The 18,850-nt window shown below is 36.5% G+C and overlaps 1 protein-coding gene across 10 annotated transcripts in view; it reads right to left on the reverse strand.

Annotated features, from left to right (window-relative positions):
* Positions 1–374: 374 nt before the first annotated feature.
* Positions 375–18,850, reverse strand: part of DNAJC10 (DnaJ heat shock protein family (Hsp40) member C10) — a 46,537-nt gene continuing 28,061 nt past the window's right edge. For 5 of the 10 annotated variants that reach the window (XM_042243649.2, XM_042243648.2, XM_042243650.2 and 2 more), the window contains 10 exons: positions 15,459–15,586; positions 15,038–15,154; positions 11,098–11,199; positions 9,471–9,626; positions 8,385–8,518; positions 7,355–7,408; positions 6,926–7,073; positions 3,484–3,603; positions 1,698–1,802; positions 375–602 (listed from right to left, as the gene is read on the reverse strand). In XM_042243649.2, coding sequence (XP_042099583.1) covers positions 591–602; positions 1,698–1,802; positions 3,484–3,603; positions 6,926–7,073; positions 7,355–7,408; positions 8,385–8,518; positions 9,471–9,626; positions 11,098–11,199; positions 15,038–15,154; positions 15,459–15,586 — 1,076 coding nt within the window. In that variant the 3' untranslated portion in view covers positions 375–590. Of the gene's footprint in view, positions 1,803–3,483; positions 3,604–6,925; positions 7,074–7,354; positions 7,409–8,384; positions 8,519–9,470; positions 9,627–11,097; positions 11,200–15,037; positions 15,155–15,458; positions 15,587–18,850 lie in introns of all 10 variants that reach the window. The other 5 variants (XM_060409670.1, XM_060409667.1, XM_060409669.1 and 2 more) reach the window with 1 other exon arrangement.

Genomic DNA, 18,850 nt, shown 5'->3' on the forward strand with positions numbered 1-18,850 from the left:
AGAAAAATTTCTCATATGTGAAAAATTACAACCAATTATTCAACCTTTAGAAAGATGGTTTCCCCACATTTAGAATGTTTTTTTAAATGAAGTGATACACGGTCAGGGCATCAATATTTTTTAGAACAGGTGACTGAAAACCAAGTTCTCTTTATAGGCCAGCTCCAAAATGTTAAGTGATAAAATACACTTTTAGCACTCAGGCCAGCCAGCCTAAACATCTTTCTGGGAGTCAGCAATGTGTGGCCCACAGGCTGAATGTGGCTTGTGGCCTATTTGTACACAGCCCTGAGTTGAGAATGGTTTTTACATTTTTTAAGGGGTTGTAAACAAAACCAAACCAGAGAATATGTAACAAAAAACCATAGATGGTCTACAGAGCCTAAAATATTTATATTTATGATCTGGCCGTTTATAGAAAAGTCTGCAGACCTTTCATTTATATCAATGTTGTACAGAATTCAGGCAGTGCAATTACAAGTCCAAGATAAGGTTCATTTATTCCCATCATGAATATAAGTAACTTTCTGAAAAGGTATCTTCTGATGTCATCTGTCGATTTCTCTTCAATTTTTTCTCCATTTTCAACATTACAGTTCGTCCTACAATAACAATGTAAAAGTGATTGAATTCCTCTCTCTTAAACATCTAATGTTAAAAGGTAAAAATAATTGACCTAAATTTTACTTTTTCAAAAATAATTACTTAATATTCTTATTTTATAGATCACGTGGAAGTATACCTTGTCTAACAGTGGGAAAAGGGTATCTCACAATTCTCACTTGCCCATGGCATGTAATACCATTACTGTAACTTACCACACTTTCAAAGTCATCCTTTGGCATGCTCTTTAACTTCAGTTATTCTACTTTTGACTAATAATGTTTGATTTCAAATGTCTAACTTGAGCTAAAAGTCAGAATTCTAAAGATAAAACATTGTGAGAAAACTAACATAGCCAAAATGTCAGAAATTTTTGTTCATGAAAATGGAAAAAAATACTTTCATTTCTATCTTTTAGATAGAAAAGATAGAAATTTTAGATAAAATAGAATTCTTGAAGTAGGCTGTAAAGCTTCATATGTGACGGTCTATCATTCTGATATGGCTTTATAAAGGCAGACTCTAGCCTTCTAGCAGCTGTGTTATTCTTTTGTCCTTTCACCTTATAGGGGAAAGAATCCAAGAAACCTAATATGTGAATGTATTAAATTCTACTCAGAAAGCATTCTAGCATTTGTAAACTTGCCGATCTGTTTCTAAGTGTGTTTTACAATGATACTGATTTTAAAAAAGGAAAACATGAATAGCCCTCTTCAGAAGAGCAAGAAAGAGGCTGACAGATTAGTAATTCAAGGGGGTGGGGCAGGTCAAGATGAATATGGATTCTAATATATCCTGACTATACCAAGAACAAAACAAAACTTGCTCTCCAAAAGGTGTTTTAAGGCTCAAATCAATGCTTTTACATTTGAACAAAATTTATGACCATAGTTACTGTTTTTCTGTTAAATGGTTTTACTTGTCCAAATTTCTAAGCATTTCAGAAGCTACATTCTGATTGTCATAGTTTCCGAAGAAAAAGTTTCTAACCTTACTGTTTTTTGAAGCTTCGTTTTACTGTTTGATACATATAATGTACAGTAAGAACACATTTAAATAATGTTGTCAAAGTCAGTTCTAGATTTAGTCCTTACCTTATCTCTTTTTTCATGATTTTGGAGCTTTTCCAATTTTTCAAATATTAAGGTAGCAATCTCTTTTGCATCTCTGGAATCTATTTGCTCTCCCCAAGTATTTCTCTAAAATTGAAAATACTCTTCTTATAACCTTTTAAGTATCTTATCAAAACATGACATTTCCACCTAAGAAACTTGATTAAATGTTTAAAACTTAAACTTCTTCAAGGAAATGCTGCTGGCAAAAGCAATCAACCAATAACTTACCAGAAATAAACACTAACAATACTGTTATGGAAACATGTAAATTAACTAATTGGTTAAAATGCATTGCTAACTCCAAATGCCTCAAAACATCTAAACTGTGTAAGAAAAGATGTCCCCAGAGGACTCAAAACATTCTAAAGTCACTGGTTGGCAGACAAAACTTTAACCAACTACAACAATGCAAAGCCATGTATTTCCTGGGTCTCCTCCGCCTATGGCAGGAAGGTGGCTGAAAAGCAGGGCAAAGGGTCAGGTCGGTACATCCAGGTCTGTTTATTCTGGATCTGGAGCCACCAGTTTCCTTCTTCCTGGTCGAACTTCAAACTGTATGCTAGCATTCTGTTTCTGTGAATAGCTGCTCACCTAGTTGGTACTTCTCACTTTGATCTTTATTCTGCTGTGGCCTTGTCTGCTAGACTTCTGGATTCTACCCCTGCCTTTCCATTCGGACATATGGTGACATCATGTTTTCAAACAGTTCCCTGTATGGCCTGGTTAATTCTGTGACTGCTCATTAATAAGACGCCTATTTATGTATCTAATTCTCAAGGTGTTCTGAGAACTCGGAAGCCAGAGGAATGAAGATTCAGGCTCTGGTATAAAGTCCTTTATTCTGAGTTCTGCTTACCCCAGACTGTTAAGAGTCCTTCCTCATAAATCAGAATCCTTGATTGAAACATGTAGGTGTCTGACAAGTCTAGAATTCTGAAATTTATCATCTAGTTTCTTTAGCTCTATTTCAAAATGTATTATAATCACAAATAAATTACACAAGATCTTAATCTTATATACTTTCTCAAAAGGTATGTATCAAAACATTTGAAATTATTTATCTCAGTGTTTTACCAGAAAATGTATGCATAACAAATACTTGTCTATCACAGCTTTATTGTCAAAGTGTCTTAGTCTTTTACTTGGGAAGATAGCACAGGTCATGAATCCTTTCGGTCAGCAGTTACACTGGCTGAAGGGTATACACTTTTATATCAATGACCATAAAGACCCAGGTCTAATGGGTTAGACTGTCTTTAAAAAAAACCACAGTATCAGTGGCCCCAAAAAGGAAATTAATGAATCACAAAATCCTAACTTTAATAGTCTAAACCATTAATGCATATTCCTCAAGATAAATTTTCAGGTACTAAGGCTATTTCAGTTAGGACATCATTCTCTTTTTTTCTTTTTCTTTCCTGGAAGAACTAATCATAAAGGTAATATATGCTAATTCTATAAAAATAGGAAACACAAAACTTCCCAGAAAACAATTACCTTGAATTCTACCACCCACACAAAACCACTATTAGTGTTTTGGTATGTCTATTTAGTAGTTCCCTATTCATGAGTACAGAAACTTTAAGGCACTGGAGACCATCATCTCAATGGTGAGGCAGAAAAAAATTTTAAAATCACTTCGTGTGTATGTGAAAAGCAGCTGTTTCAGTGGCATGCAACACAGTGGGAAACGACAAAAGGAAAGAAACTAGGAAAAAAGTGTTACCTGCTAAAGAAAAGGGACACAGCGGAAGCGTGTACTTACCTTTGCCCTTTCATAAGGGTACAGTCTCACAGTCGGATAGGCTCTGATCCCAGCTTTCTGGCAGGTCTGAGCATAAGCCTGACAGTCTACTTTTCCAGCTTTCACTTTTCCTTTAATCGTCTGAAAAAAGAATAATATGCTTTGCTATTATTCTCTTTGGTATCTACTACTCTGGCAACCACAGAGCAATATGATACTAAAAATTCTAAATATTTATAAATGCAAGGATTTGTTACTTTAAAAACCCCAAACCAAAACAACATAGTTTTAATCTTTTCAATTTAAACAAGACTGCTTCCAAATTCTTACTAGCTCTGAACTCTTATTTACCTAGTATGGCCCCTCCAATAGCAAATAAACTCTTTTGCCTTATCAAGAAAATTGAGACGCTTTACCCTGAAGAACCTCACCTTCTTCCTGTCACCCACAAATGTCTGAGATTCTGTCTTTCTGTTCCTCCTATCTCTGGTCTCATCTGCTGAGGCGGGCAACTTCCTCCCATGGAAGGCTGACTATCTCAACATTCTCCCTCCCCATCAGAGCTCTTACTCACTTTTGAGCATATACTGTTGTTGTTTAGCATATATACATACGATTAAAGAATCCCTTCCTTAATGGCACTGATTCCTCTAACTGCCACCATGCTGCTTTTTTTAAAAAAAATTTATTCCTTGACCACTTCCCCATCATTTACTTATTATCAACACATTTTAGCTAGCTTCTGTTCTCACTGCTCCCTCTGCTGAAACTGCTGTCAGTTCACCAATGACCAAACTCAGTGAACACTGTCAGTCTTCTCAGTGAGTGTCTGACACGACTGACCACTCCTTTCTCTCCTCTTTTCTTTCCTGGCACTTATCACTAGTCTCTTGGCTACCCGATTCCTCTGGTTACTGTTCTCCATTTCCAGCAAGGGGCACTCTTCCTACACCTGCCCCTCGAAATGTCCAACCACAGTTCCGTATCTCATCAGCAATTTTTTCCACTGTGAACAATCTCCCAGGGAGATTTTTATATGTCTATATGCTGCTGAACCCCAACGTTCCCTTGACTGCAGTCAACTATGTACTGGCCTGTCTCACCTAAAGCACCTTAAAGATACCATTTCTAAAATGACTCCTTTCCCCCTTAACCTGCTATCCCTTCTGTCCTACTATTCACTTAATTCAGGCCAGAAACTAGGGCCACGCTAGACTCCTTTTTCTCCTACACTTATCACAAATAAACACTAACTAAATCCTCGTCATTCTTCTCTCTCCATTTGTTCCATTCTTTGTATGACCACTGCCATAATCCTGGTTCAGGTTATCACCTCTCACTTCAGGACAATTAAAATATCCCGGCCACCTCTAATTTTGCCCCCAAGGCTGGGGTACTAAAGGCACACTAACTTGTGCTAGGGCACCAGCAAGGCTGTGTGCAGAAGCATGCGTGCGTGCACACACACACACACACACTCAGTGAAGGTCAGAGCAATCTAGCCGGCTTGTACTCCCAGGTACAGGAGGACACTATACTGTTTTTGGTGCTCTGATCTTTCTCTCGTCTTGACGGCCCAGGTTCAGTCCGTTCAATGTGATCCTTCTACAACATAAAATGGATCCTGACATATCCAACAGTTCTCCTCCCATGCTTCTGTAGAATACTTTCTGAACAGTATGAGAGCAGTGAGGAAAAGTGTGCAGTGTGAAGAGTGCAGGCAAGCTGACCAAACCATCTTCTCCTTGCCTAAGAGCCTCAGTTCTGGCCACGCCCCTTTTGTCTTTATCCTCTGGTGACACTGGACCAACAGAAGAAAAGCCTGAACTTGCTCCACTGTCTGTGTGTCCTGCATCTCTGCAAATTCTGTCTTCTCTTTAGAGTACCCTTGAGTCAACCCTTCCAAGTGCCACAGTCCTAGCCATACTGCAATTCTCATCTCAAATACTACCTTTTCTGTGGAGCCTTCTGTCTCCTGGCGTGACTCTGATCTGCTCCCCATACTCTTGTTTTGCTCTAATTTCACTATAGTAAAGATCCTACTGATTTACATATATTTGCATTTTACCTTCCCACTAGATTAAAATCTCATTTAAAAAACATGCAATGTTCATCTTTCCATTTTTTCAGCCCTAATGTTTCACATAGTGTTTTTTACTTGGTGCTCAGGATTTGCTGAATGACCGTTTAAATAATTTTCTGCTATATTCAAGATACATCTGCATTACAAAATAGCTAAATTAAGTTTTTCAGTACTTGAGATAAGGGAATAAAACATTTTTGTTAGGATTATCGGAGAAAAAGCAGCATAAGAGGAAAAAAGATATAAGTAGGAAAAAAAAATGAAGAACCTTTTATTTCAAAAACCAGTCAATAACTAAAACAATCTCTTGTGATTCCATAGGATGTTTGAAATCTCTTTGGATGCTCAGCTTTTGTTTCAGACTGGTGGAACTAGTGCTGGCTTTCTCATTCTAATGAACGTTTTGTAGCCAAAGGCAAAATTCCTTGAGAATTCCAAAATTCCCCTTGAGTTGGGGAAGCTAACCATTTAGGACTTATGACAGAAACACCAAAATAAACTGCATTTACTTTCATTTTGTAAGTGTTTATCGAGTTTAGACACTGGGGATATACAGATAGGTAAGGCATATACTGCTTTCAAGAAGCTCACACTTTATGGAGGAGACAGATATAGTTAACATACAATGTATAAGCATACTGAAGGGGATACTAGGAAGGGGAAATCCCACTGGAGGGATACAGAAATCCCACTGGAGCTGGGTTTTGTAGATTAGGAACAAAAAACAATCCAGATGAGTAAAGTAAGAAAAATGCATTTTAGAGAGGGAATAGCATGTCCGTAAAAGCACTTGTTCAGAGAACATGGAGTACCTTGTTCTGCCTGGAGTATAAGGTCAGGGAGAAGGAAAAAGCTAAAGAGGTCAGAAGGGTCAGATTACAGAGTTGTAATCAAGAACGCATGTCAAGAAATGTGGTTAACAGAAAGCTAGAGAAGGCAATATTTCAGAAAGATCATTAGGGTGGAACTGAAGAAGGAAGACTGGCAATATGAGACTAGTTAAGAGGCGCATATAACAAAGTCTAGATGATGAAGGCATGACCAAAAGGCTAGCAGAGGGATAACAGATTTCAAAGAAGTGTAGGAGACTGAACTAACAGGATCTAGTGACTGCCTTGAGGGCAGCAGGAAAAAAATAAAGAACAAGTGAAGAAGCGAGGTTTCTGGCTAGTTCGGTTAAGCAGATGTTTTCAATCAAGATAGGTAGGTAGTTACAAGCTTGAGAGAAGAAGCAATCTACTGCAAAGATTAAAATCACAGAAATGGAACAGAGTTTTTAAATTCAGAGGAAACTCTTAAGGAAAAATTATTATTTACAAATTCTTATTATTAAAGCATGAGTGTGACTACAACTTATTTAACTAGAAAGATAAGACTTACCCTAGCCAAGAGCTCAAACTCTGGAGCAAAGTTCTGGCAAGGTCCACACCAAGGAGCATAGAAATCAACCACCCAATGGTTTTTCCCTTGTAAAACCTTTTCATTGAAAGTCTGAGGTGTTAGATCTATAGATGCTTGAGGTAAAAATCTGTGACAAGGGATCAAAATTATTTATTATACAAGTCAAAGCAAACATCTAGAAGAGACTATTGCAAATCTTTATAAGTTAAAAATAGACTTCAAAGAATGACAATATAATAAAGCATAACCTTATCTTGGTAAATTACAGTCTTTCCTAAGTGCTAGAACTTTCCTAAGTAAGTGTTACTTTAAAGTGCTAGAACCTTAACTGAGTAAATTTAGCCACAGACATAAGAGGAAGGTAAAGAACACTGAATATAATTTATACAATTATACATAATTACTCACCCTAGACCCCAGATTCTTAGGGAATAAGCATCTCTATTCCAACCATTGTAACTACTGAAAGAAGAAAAATATGTAAGTTGTAAACAGTTATTTCTATTGTTGGGTATGTTCAGAAAACCATCCTTTTGTAGCAATTTAAAAGTTTAGTTGACTGACTTTATCTGGCACCTCTTATACCTTAGCCGCAAATACTAAGCTTACAAGGTGTACATGGCTCTCCAAACGTATTTTTCTCTAGTATCGACGTTTTTGTGTGTGTGCATGTGCTCAAAACAGACCTAAATGTTTAGATGTCTGCTGGACATCTCCCACAGACCTACAGTAATGGCAAAACTCAAAACCTCCAAGGCTTTGGTTCTGAAACCTATACCTTGGTTATTACAGTCTGTCAAACTCCTATCCACTTTTTAAGACACATGTCAAAAGGGACAGCATAAATGCAGCCTCATGATTTCCTCATGGCTGTAATACCTTTCTCTGAAATCCATGGTTCATTTTTACTTTTTAATAATATTTATTCTATTCTGTCTTGTATTTGAGTTTCCTACTTGAAATGTCATATGGTGCTGTTGAAACAGCATGGGTGATGCCCATCTGAGCTCAAAGCCCAACCTCAAACCTTCGCAGCTGTGTGACTTGGGAAAGTTATCCCAGGTCTGTGAAACAGTTTACTTCTCTGTAATAGTAGGAAGGGTAATAATTCTTACTTCTCAAGAGTATGTGTGAAGACAAGTGGAAATAATGTGAGCAAAAAGTCTCTAGTACAGTACCTGAATCCAAAGAGGGGCTTAATAAATGTTCCTCCCCTCATCTTCTTTCCTAGACTGTCAGCCTCACAATCGGGGGGCCCATTCAGTTAGTTCACTTTGCGCTTTGTAAATTCCTCATTCCCACACTATTTTAAAGAAGGTGTGGGCTCTCCTAAAGCACTGGGTAGTTTAACTTTTATTTAGTTAGGATAACTTTAAAATTTTAACTGTATAAAAATAAATGATTATATAAATGCCTTCAAATTTTAGAGAATACTTACTGATATTCATAAGCTTTATTTGATTTTGGGGGAAAAAATCTTATCTCAGGATATCTCCGAACATTTTCTTGGGCACAAAAAGAATGGTACTGTTGGCAGTCTATACTGCCCACATTGATCAGTCCAATTAATGTCTATAAAAGAAAAAAAAATATGACTAGATCAAAGTAATTAAATTACCTCATGACAATTTTTTATGTTTACAATAGAGAAGTAGTTACTGTGAGATGGTTATTATATTATTTATCAGTGATTTTTGCCAAATACAAATGGTTAAGGGCTTAAAACATAATAGAACATTTACATTAATGAATTGGAAATCTAATTTTGTAGTCAAAAACTTACTAGAATTATTGTAGACTAAATAATTGATTTCATTCATCTATTACATGGGGAAAATTATGTATATCTAAAATCTGATGTGTCAGAAACCAAGAACTAATGAATTTCTTTGCAACAGTACTTCAAAATTACTTTTTAAAATGGAAATGTGGATTGCAGATAGCACACTGAGTCATGCCCAAATTTGAAAATTTTATTGAAAAGAGCAGAAAATTAGTATGAATTTAAATACTAGAAAGAATGTTAACTCTTAGGTTTATTCATTTTTTACCTTATAAATAAATAAAATAATAATTGCATTTTCCATTCTGGTATTTAAATAATTTGTTTCCAATCTTTCATGATTTATAATGCTCTGTAGGAAATTTTAAAATCTAACTATTTCATTGATCAAGGCCATTTTTTTTTCTTTATCATCTTATAATACTGTGAAGAAACTGTATTTCTAAGCTCTAAAAATGAAGAAGTAGAAAAAATATTCATAGGAAACAAAGAGGATCTTTGTGTTGATGTTGGCAGAAATTTGGTCAAACCCAGTGACACAGAAAAAAGGGTCATTATTGTATACTATTCAGTTCCAGACAGAAGTAGAGTTGAAATCTAATTGTTTTATAAAAAAAAATGATCAAAACTCTTATTAAGTGACAATCTAGAGGTAGGTTCATTCACTGCAGTTTCAAAGTAATAATTTAAATAAACATTCTTAGTAAATGTTAAAACTTAAAGTAAATTATTTTACTATACCCGGGCCATTCTTTTCCATTCTGGCATTAAGACTTGACATGGATGACACCATGGAGAATAGAAATCAACCATCCAGACTTCATCATGCTTTCTTTGTTTAACCAGTTCGTTGAAAGTGGTAGGTGTCAAAGAGATCACTGAAGGATTCATAAGATCCTAAAGAGAATACACCGTTCATTGTAACAGATATAAAAAAGACTAGTTCACGTATTCTTGGGCAAATTGTTGGTATATGTCACTTGGAAAAGTTTCTGCTTTTGAATAATCAAAGGATACATTAGAATATTTAAAGAGAATCTATAGTGGATTATCTTAAAAAAGGAAGAAATGATCCTTCATTTACTTTTTAAGTTTGGATTCTGCTCGTCAGTCTTATTAAATCAAGGAACATTTTCTTATTTCTATGTATCACTAAAACCATCTTAGGCAGAGAAAAGTGGCAACATTAATTAAGGTTGTGGGTAGATGAGCCAAGAGTTTCAAGAGCTGCCCAGATGTCTACATAGGCCACATAGTTCTTTTTGGAACCAATAATTGGTTTGGAAAGGACCCTTTAATTATTAGTGGAAAGTCTACTATCCTATTTTTCTGACATTCCCACTTGAGATACTGCACAATCTCAGATCACTTGCTCCAAATGTCGTCTTGTTAATAACGAGCTTCACTCTATCATGACTGGGTAATACTAATCATGTTAGCGTCCCTGGGGAGACAAACAACACAAAAAGCTATTATTTTTCAGGAGGAGGAAAAGAGTAGGACAGAGGCTGGGAGGGCAACTGCTTAGATAATAAGCTATAATTGTTCATTTTTTGTTAGGAGTCCGCTGTTAACTATTTTAGTCAATTAAGATTAGGAGCGATTTAAAAAAAAGGGGGATGCTCTAGTAGAATACTTCTGGGCTAATAACACAGCAGGCTTGGCCTAAGCTGTTGAGGCATGCAGAAGCCTTCCATTGGTGGCTGAGGTAAGACTGTCCTTAGCCACGTATTTCTTGGAATTATCCAAGAATGGGATTCAGTGCTATCTAATCTATATGGGACCAAAAAGAAATAATCTGTGGTAGATTAGAGAAAACAGGGGCGGGGAGAGGGGTGACAAGGCTTTATGTAAAATTTTTAATTTCACGTATTCAATAAATAATTGTGTCCACCAAGTACAAGGCACCATACTAGGTAACAAACAAAACACACACTGGCTAAGAACTCTGAGAATAAGTCTATTAATAAAAGAGTAGAAAATTTAAAAAATAATTTTGTCAGAAGATGTTTTTGGCATAAAAATCGCAGCACGCCAGGCCCCCCTGTCCATCACCAACTCCTGGAGTTCACCCAAACTCATGTGCATCAGGTCAGTGATGCCATCCAGCCATCTCATCCTCTGTCGTCCCCTTTTCCTCCTGCCCCCAACCCCTCCCAGCATCAGAGTCTTTTCCAGTGAGTCAACTCTTCGCATGAGGTGGCCAAAGTATTGGAGTTTCAGCCTTAGCATCAGTCCTTCCAATGACACCCAGGACTGGTCTCCTTTAGGATGGACTGGTTGGATCTCCTTGCATTACTAAATACTCATATAAAGTATATACATACATGGAAGGATTTATAACTATATAGGCTGTAAGTTAAAATACCTCTACGAACTCCAAGATCTGTTCAGCAGAGTGATGTCCTTCATATTCATGAATGTTGGACTGGTTGAATACCACTGTTGTTGGATAAGCCTGAATGTTATACTGTTTGGAATGAAAATACAAATTAAACATAAGGTTCTATATATTTCACCTATTTGCTTCAAATTTATAACCAGTTTGCTTTAAGCAACAACAACACGATTTTTAAAGACTCAATGCCTAACTGATGACTGAAAAATTTTAGCCTAGCCAAATTTAACAAAGGAAATAGATTTACTGCTGTATCCTGAGCAGCTGATTCTTATGAACAGTTACTCAATTCGTCATAAAATCCATAGGCACTGAAACACTGAGAAGTGAGCATGGGCATTTGTGAGTGCAGTCCCCTCCTACTTGCCTGAACCAGGGTGGGTGGGTGGATGGGGATATGAGCAGATGGCTCTAGTTTGAGTGTTTTTTTTTTTTTTTAAACCAAAATAAACACTCCAATTTGTTCAGAAGTAGAAGAAAATCAAGGACATAAAAATAGCAGAATAAGGAAAATAATAATCCATGTGTACACAGCCATTTTTAGAGAATTATGAATCATGTGCTAAAAATGAGGTCACTTTTTATTCTTTGCTCAGAACAGCTTTTATGGTATGTGTGTATATATGTATATATATATATAAACCACTATAATTTCCTTCCTCAGAATTAACATGAGCACTAATTCAGGAAGCACTTCTCAAGCTTTTTATTTTTTAGAAGGTTATAAACAGATCCCTATCTCTAAATTTGCTGTAGCTGAACTCTGCATCCTCAATGCTGACAAGCACTCATTAGCAAACTGAACTTCAAAAATAGTTTTAGAAAAAGCAATGCAAATATTTACCAAACTTCTGTAAATGAGCACAAATAACCCGTTAGATGGAAAAAACCATTTATCTAACATTTGACAAGTCCTTACTATGTGTTAAGCACCCTTTTAGCACTGAAATGTAGTTTCTCATCTGTTCCTCACAACAATTCTATTTGGAAGTTAAAATTACTGAATCAACTTTATAGACGAGGAAACTGAGGTACTGAGAGGCTCAGTGATTTGATGAAGGTTAACCAATCAGTGAGTAAGGAATCCTGGCCTCTATTCCAGGTGAATTTGATACAACAGGTTTAACTATCTACACTCTGCTTAATTATCTACAGACAATTAAAAACTGAGATGAAAAGTAGAAAAACTATAGGAATTCAAATTACTGTTGAATACAATTCTTCATTTTTGCTTAGCAACTTTTCAAAGTCCCATACAAGACATTTAAAACCAAAGGCCTTATTTATTTCATTTTTTAAACTTATTTTAATGAAATTTCAAACATGATATAGAGAGATTCATTTAACAAATACATATCTCTACCACTACATTTAAGGATGATTAACTTTTCTGCTGTTCTGGCAGATTTTTGGAGGTTCTCCTTTATGATCCCATTTCCTTCCCTTCCTGATGCTAGGAGTAACCAATATTCTGAAATACGCATGTCTGCAATCCACTGATGTTTTACACTTTTTCTACAGGCATGTGTATTCCTAAACAGTACACTGCGATGTCTGAGCACTTATAAACTTTCCATAATTCTATCATACTCTGTATACTAGTCTACAGTCTGCTTTTTTCATTATAGTCTTGAGATTTACCAAACATTCTGGTAAAGACAGATCTAGTTTTAAATCCCCTATGATTATTCTATTGTGTGACTGGATACTTTATTTATTTATGTACTTCCTACTACTTGTCAGCTAAAATTTTTAAATTTGATGGAGGGAGGGTATATGATCACTGCAATGGTGTGTACTTTCTTGGGGACCAGTGAAGTTGAACGTTTTTTACATTTATCGAATTTCTGCCTTTATAAAAGGTAGAAATTTCTGCCTTTATAATAAACCTCCTCATTCTTTTGTTATTTTAAAAAACTGATCTGTAGTCTTTAAACACTCTGGACAGTAAGGCTTTGTCAGCTGTATGCGCCGCAAATGCTTCCTCAGTCTGTTTGTTTCGACTTTATAATGTCTTTTTCTTTGGCAACAGTTTTAACATTCAATGAAACTAAAAATCATTCATAACTTTTTTCCTCAGTGTGTATGTGCACTGACAGGCATGAGGATCTCTGTGGAATGAAATTCTTCTTCACATAGATGCATAAAGATTTCACCCTACATTTACTTATATTATGCTTTTAAAACACAGTGCTTTCTTGAAAAACTGAAGTATAGTTGATTTACAACATTGGGTAGGCTTCAGTTCTACAGCAAAATGATTTCGTTATATATATATGTATTTCAGATGATTTTCCATTATGGGTTATTACCACATACTGAATATAATTCCCTGTGCTGTACACTGTCTTTGCTGCTTATTTTATGTGTAGTAGTGTGTATCTGTTAATCTCATAATTGTAACTTGTCACCTCAGGCTTTGGTAACAATGTTTTCTTTCTTTGTGAGCATGTCTCTATTTTGTATACAGGCTGATTTGTATAATTTTTAACATTCCACATATAAGTGATATCATATCATATTTGGCTTTCTCTGTCTGACTGACTTCCCCAAGTATAATATTCTCTGGCCAAGTAATATCCCATTGTGCATACAAACACAACCCCCACATCTTAAGCCAACTGTCTGCTGATAGCCACTTGGGTTGTTTTCATATCATGGCTATTGTAAACAGTGCTTCTATGAACTGTATCTCTTCAAATTAGAATTTGTTTTTTTTGGATATGTACCCAGGGTTAGGATTGCTGGATCATATGGTAGCTCTATTTTTAGTTTTTTAAAGAACCTTCATATGCTCCATAGTGGCTGTACCAATTTATATTCCCATCAACAGTATAGGAGGGCTCATTTTTCTCTATACCGTCTTCAGGGTTTACTGTCTGTAGACGTTTGGGTGACAGCCATTCTAACTAATGTGAGGTGATACTCACTGTCGTAATTTATATTTCTCTAATTACCAGAGTTGAACAACTTTCTATAGGCCTGTTGGCTATCTGTATGTCTTCATAATAATAATTACTGAAAATCATCAGAAATTCAGTGTTCAAGTTTCTCCAATTATCTTTTTTTGAGTTGGTCTGTTTGAATACAAGGCCTGAACACTGTATCTGAACAATAGTCTTATCAGTCTTTTTAATATCTTTTTTCCTTCTTTCAATGTGTATGTCCAGTAAACTGCCATTTGTCCTAAAAAGTTCTCTACATGCTGGGATTTGAAGATTGTATGCATGCCCCCGTATCACTTAATATGTCCCGTCACTGAATTTCCTATACACTAATATCTGTAGGCTTGATCTGATTTAGGATTCCCCCCAAGAATATTTTACAATTTTTATTTCTTCCTAAACTGAAGAGTAAATTTTTATTAACCTAAGAAAGTACATTGTGTAAATAAAGGTTTAAAAAACCCTGTTTAATTTCTATTAACTACACTTAGAAGACAAAGAATAAAAACTATAGGTTGCCAAAAAGAAAGCATAATATAAGTGTTAGTTGCTTGGTGCTGTCTGACTCTTTGCAACCCCATGGACTATAGTCCGCCAGGCTCCTCTGTCCACAGACAAGAATATTGGAGTGGGTAGCCACTCCCTTCTCTAGGGCATCTTCCCGACCCAGGGTTCAAACCCGGGTCTCCTGCATTGCAGGCAGATTCTTTACCATCTGAGCGACCAGACACGCCCATAGGTTGCAAAAAGGTAATATTAAACAACAACAACAACAAAAAAAAAACACCTTAAGTATTTATGTTTAATTCAATCATAATTTTATATCATTTTGATGAAATTATTTAACTAATATGTTACTACTCTAAATGTTAGATGTACTTTTGAAAGTTATTTTATTGGTTTAAGGTGAGGCTGCTGAAACATTTTACAAAAACATTAGAATAAATATTTGTACTTTGCCTTACCATGTTACAGAGTCCTTCGTGAACTGTACAATCTAATGTACCAAACTTAAGCTGACCATAAAGATGCTTTGATGCTTTTCGCAGCTCTGGCAATAAAGCTCGACATGGTGGACACCACTATTGAAGAAAAAATATCCATAAGCACCAAGCCAAATGAAACCGAAAAACCACGTATTTTTTGCAACAAGCAATATGCTAAGATAAACAATATTTATTACAGTGACAAATCTTAAGCATTTATACACTCAGTCCTTGGAAGGGCGAGTATGTCAGCCTTCCTTAAAAACAGTATGTGACAGTGGCCAAACTGAGCAACATGATTCTAACACACATTCTTCAAGGTTACCGAGAAAATGGTTTTTCTTTTGTCACAACAACAGAAAGCCTGAAAATGTGGAAATGACAGATAAACATAACTTACAGGGGCAAAAAAATCAACTAGCCATGGTTCTTTTTCATTGGCAGGAAAATTTTGAGGTCCAAGTGTGGTAACATGAGAGTTGACACTTTCCTTGGCAAAGGCAAGTATGTCATATAGAATCTTCTTTCCTTTGAAACAGAGAAAGAAGAGAAAAGTTAAAATCTACATTTTGTCTTTTTATCCACAGAAACACTTCAAAGCTTTTATACTTGAAATACTGAAGAGAAGATAAACTTATGAACCAGTTGATTTGGTGGAGGTTTTGGTGTTCTGTATACTATGTAAGTTTGCTCTGCCAGAGAAACCTTTGCTTTACACTCTGCTTCTTGCAGGATCAGATATAACGTCAAGACCTCTTCGAAAAGTTCCTTCATCCTCGGAGGGAGAATTATTTCCTGCCAACGTTCTTGGAGTGCTTTTTGCTTGCCTGAACTACTGTTATGGCCTAACTTTGAAGTCTGTTTCTTCAACCTAGACTTCTCTTATGAATTCAAGACCTGAGTTACCCAGTGGAAATATTTACCTGGATGTCATATGAACATTTCAAACAAAATATCACAAATCAAAGTTGAGTTATTCTCCCCTAAACTCGCTCCTTTTCTCACCGTTCCTACCTTGACAATAGTGTAATCACCCACTAGGTGCTCAATAAGATTTCCTAGAGTGGTTCTTGCCTTCTCTCTTTGCCTGTCTGTCACAGCTCCAACCATTCTATCTCTTACCATCTCCAACCCCGATTTAGGCTACTGCCTAAATGTAGTCTAGCCTACTGAAATAAGCAAGCTGGTCTTTCTATTCTGCCTTCCTTAACTAATTCACTTTCTACATTGCTACCAGAGGCAAGTTACAAAAACGTTAATCTGATCGTGTGGTCCCCTTGCTTAAAGAATATACTCCGTGGCTTCGCAAATACTAGCTTTCTTAGGACCAGGACATAATCCATCTTCTCATGTGTACTCTGATTTATTCATTCAATAGTTAAGTAAAGCACCTACTATGTGTCAGGTCCTGTTTTAAATGTCGTAGCACACGCAAAAGAAAAGATACATACTTTCTCCTTAGGGAGTTCGTAGGCCAACAGAAAAGAAACATTTCATAAATATGTGAACAGTGATAAATGAAACCACATTGTCCTGCTTTTTCCTCACTCTTTAGCTACTGCTGCTTGAATTGCTTCATAAATTATTCACTTTTGGACAAGGTCATCCTCACCTAAGGCTTCAGTTACCAACGAAAGAATTTTAGCCCAGACTCTTCTCCTGAGACCAGGCCTATATTCAACTGTGAACGAGGGGTGTGCACTTCATGTCACCTCCTCCCCCAGTGTTCTTTCTTACAGAATGGTGCCATCAGTCACTCAGTCACCAAGTCAGAAACTTGAGTTTCCTTTTCTTATCTCCCTACATTTAAACACAATCATCAAGTTATACTGATTTTACATTCATTTAAAAACTGTCTACTTCTCTTCATCTACATTACCAATCTTGTCTTGGTAATGACTACATCAGACTTCTACTTGCTTTCTCTCCCTCCAATTCTAGGCAGCCAGTTAACTTTCTAAAACGTAGAACAGTTAAGTCACATCTCTGCTTAAATCCATGAAAGCCATTGCTCTGCCTCCAGGACAGAGTCCAAACTACTTTATTACCTGACAGATGAAACACACAGTTGGGACCCCAGTGCCATTTCCAGCCTTAAGTCTCATTCCTTTTCACACTCCACATTCCAGTTATCCTAAAAATTCTTGCCTTCTAAGAATAAATAAGGCTCTCTTATTTCAGAGTCTAAGAATACACTTACTGGTTCCTGTGCTTGGAACATATTTAACACCTCTTTGTATAACCATTATTTCTACTTAGATCTCGATGAAGAGACTGCTTTCTCTAACCTCAGAAAATTATTCCATCTATGTATTCTTCCTAAGTGTAACCCATACTCATTTTAGGGTAGGTATCTCCAAGATCGCCGTTAATGACCCATACCACTGTTGTACCAGAGTTGGTGTATATAATCAATAGAATATGGTGAGTGTGCTGGTTTATACTGCCTGAGATCAGATTATAAGAGATATCATTGCTTCTGTGTATGTGTGTCTCTCTGATCATTCATTCTGGGATAAGTAAGCAGCCCCTCAGAGAGGCCCACCTGGTGGGGAGCCGAGGCCTCCTGGCTATGCCATGAGTCAGTCTGGAGCCACATCTGCCAGCCACAGTCCAATCTTCAGATGACTATAGTCCTTACCCACTGGGGCTGCAACCTCATGAGTAAACCCAAGCCAGAACCACTCAGCTAAGCTGTTCTCAGCTTCCTGAACACTAGAAACTGTGTTGAGTTAATAAATGTTCATTGTTTTAAACTGCTCAGTTTATCAATGGAGAAAAGACAATCTCTTTAACAAGTGGTGTTGGGCAAACTGGTCAACCACTTGTAAAAGAATGAAACTAGAACACTTTGTAACACCATACACAAAAATAAACTCAAAATGGATTAAAGATCTAAACGTAAGACCAGAAACTATGAAACTCCTAGAGAACATAGGCAAAACACTCTGACATAAATCACAGCAGGACCTTCTATGACCCACCTCCCAGAGTAATGGAAATAAAAGCAAAAATAAACAAAAGGACCTAATTAAACTTAAAAGTTTTGCACAACAAAGGAAACTATAAGCAAGGTGAAAAGACAGCCTTCAGAATGGGAGAAGATAATAGCAAATGAAGCAACTGACAAAGAACTAATCTCAAAAATATACAAGCAGCTCCTGCAGTTCAATTCCAGAAAAATAAACAACCAATCAAAAAATGGGCCAAGGAACTAAAGAGACATTTCTCCAAAGAAGACATACAGATGGCTAACAAACATGAAAAGATGGTCAACATCACTATTTATCAGCAAAATGCAAATCAAAACCACAATGAGGTACTGGTCAGAATGGCGGCTATCCAAAAGTCTATAAGCAATAAATGCTGGAGAGGGTGTGGAGAAAAGGGAACCCTCTTACACTGTTGGTGGGAATGCAAACTAGTACAGCCACTATGGAGAACAGTGTCGAGATTCCTGAAAAAACTGGAAATAGAACTGCCTTATGACCCAGTAATCCCACTGCTGGGCATACACGCTGAGGAAACCAGAATTGAAAGAGGCATGTGTACCCCAATGTTCATCGCAGCACTGTTTATAATACCCAGGACATGGAAACAACCCAGATGTCCATCAGCAGATGAATGGATAAGAAAGCTGTGGTACATATACACAATGGAGTATTACTCAGGCATTAAAAAGAATACATGTGAATCAGTTCTAATGAAGTGGATGAAACTGGAGCCTATTATACAGAGTGAAGTAAGCCAGAAAGAAAAACACCAATACAGTATACTAATGCATATATACGG

This window comes from Ovis aries, chromosome 2 (assembly GCF_016772045.2).
Source record: "Ovis aries strain OAR_USU_Benz2616 breed Rambouillet chromosome 2, ARS-UI_Ramb_v3.0, whole genome shotgun sequence".
Classification (NCBI taxonomy): Eukaryota; Metazoa; Chordata; class Mammalia; order Artiodactyla; family Bovidae; genus Ovis; species Ovis aries.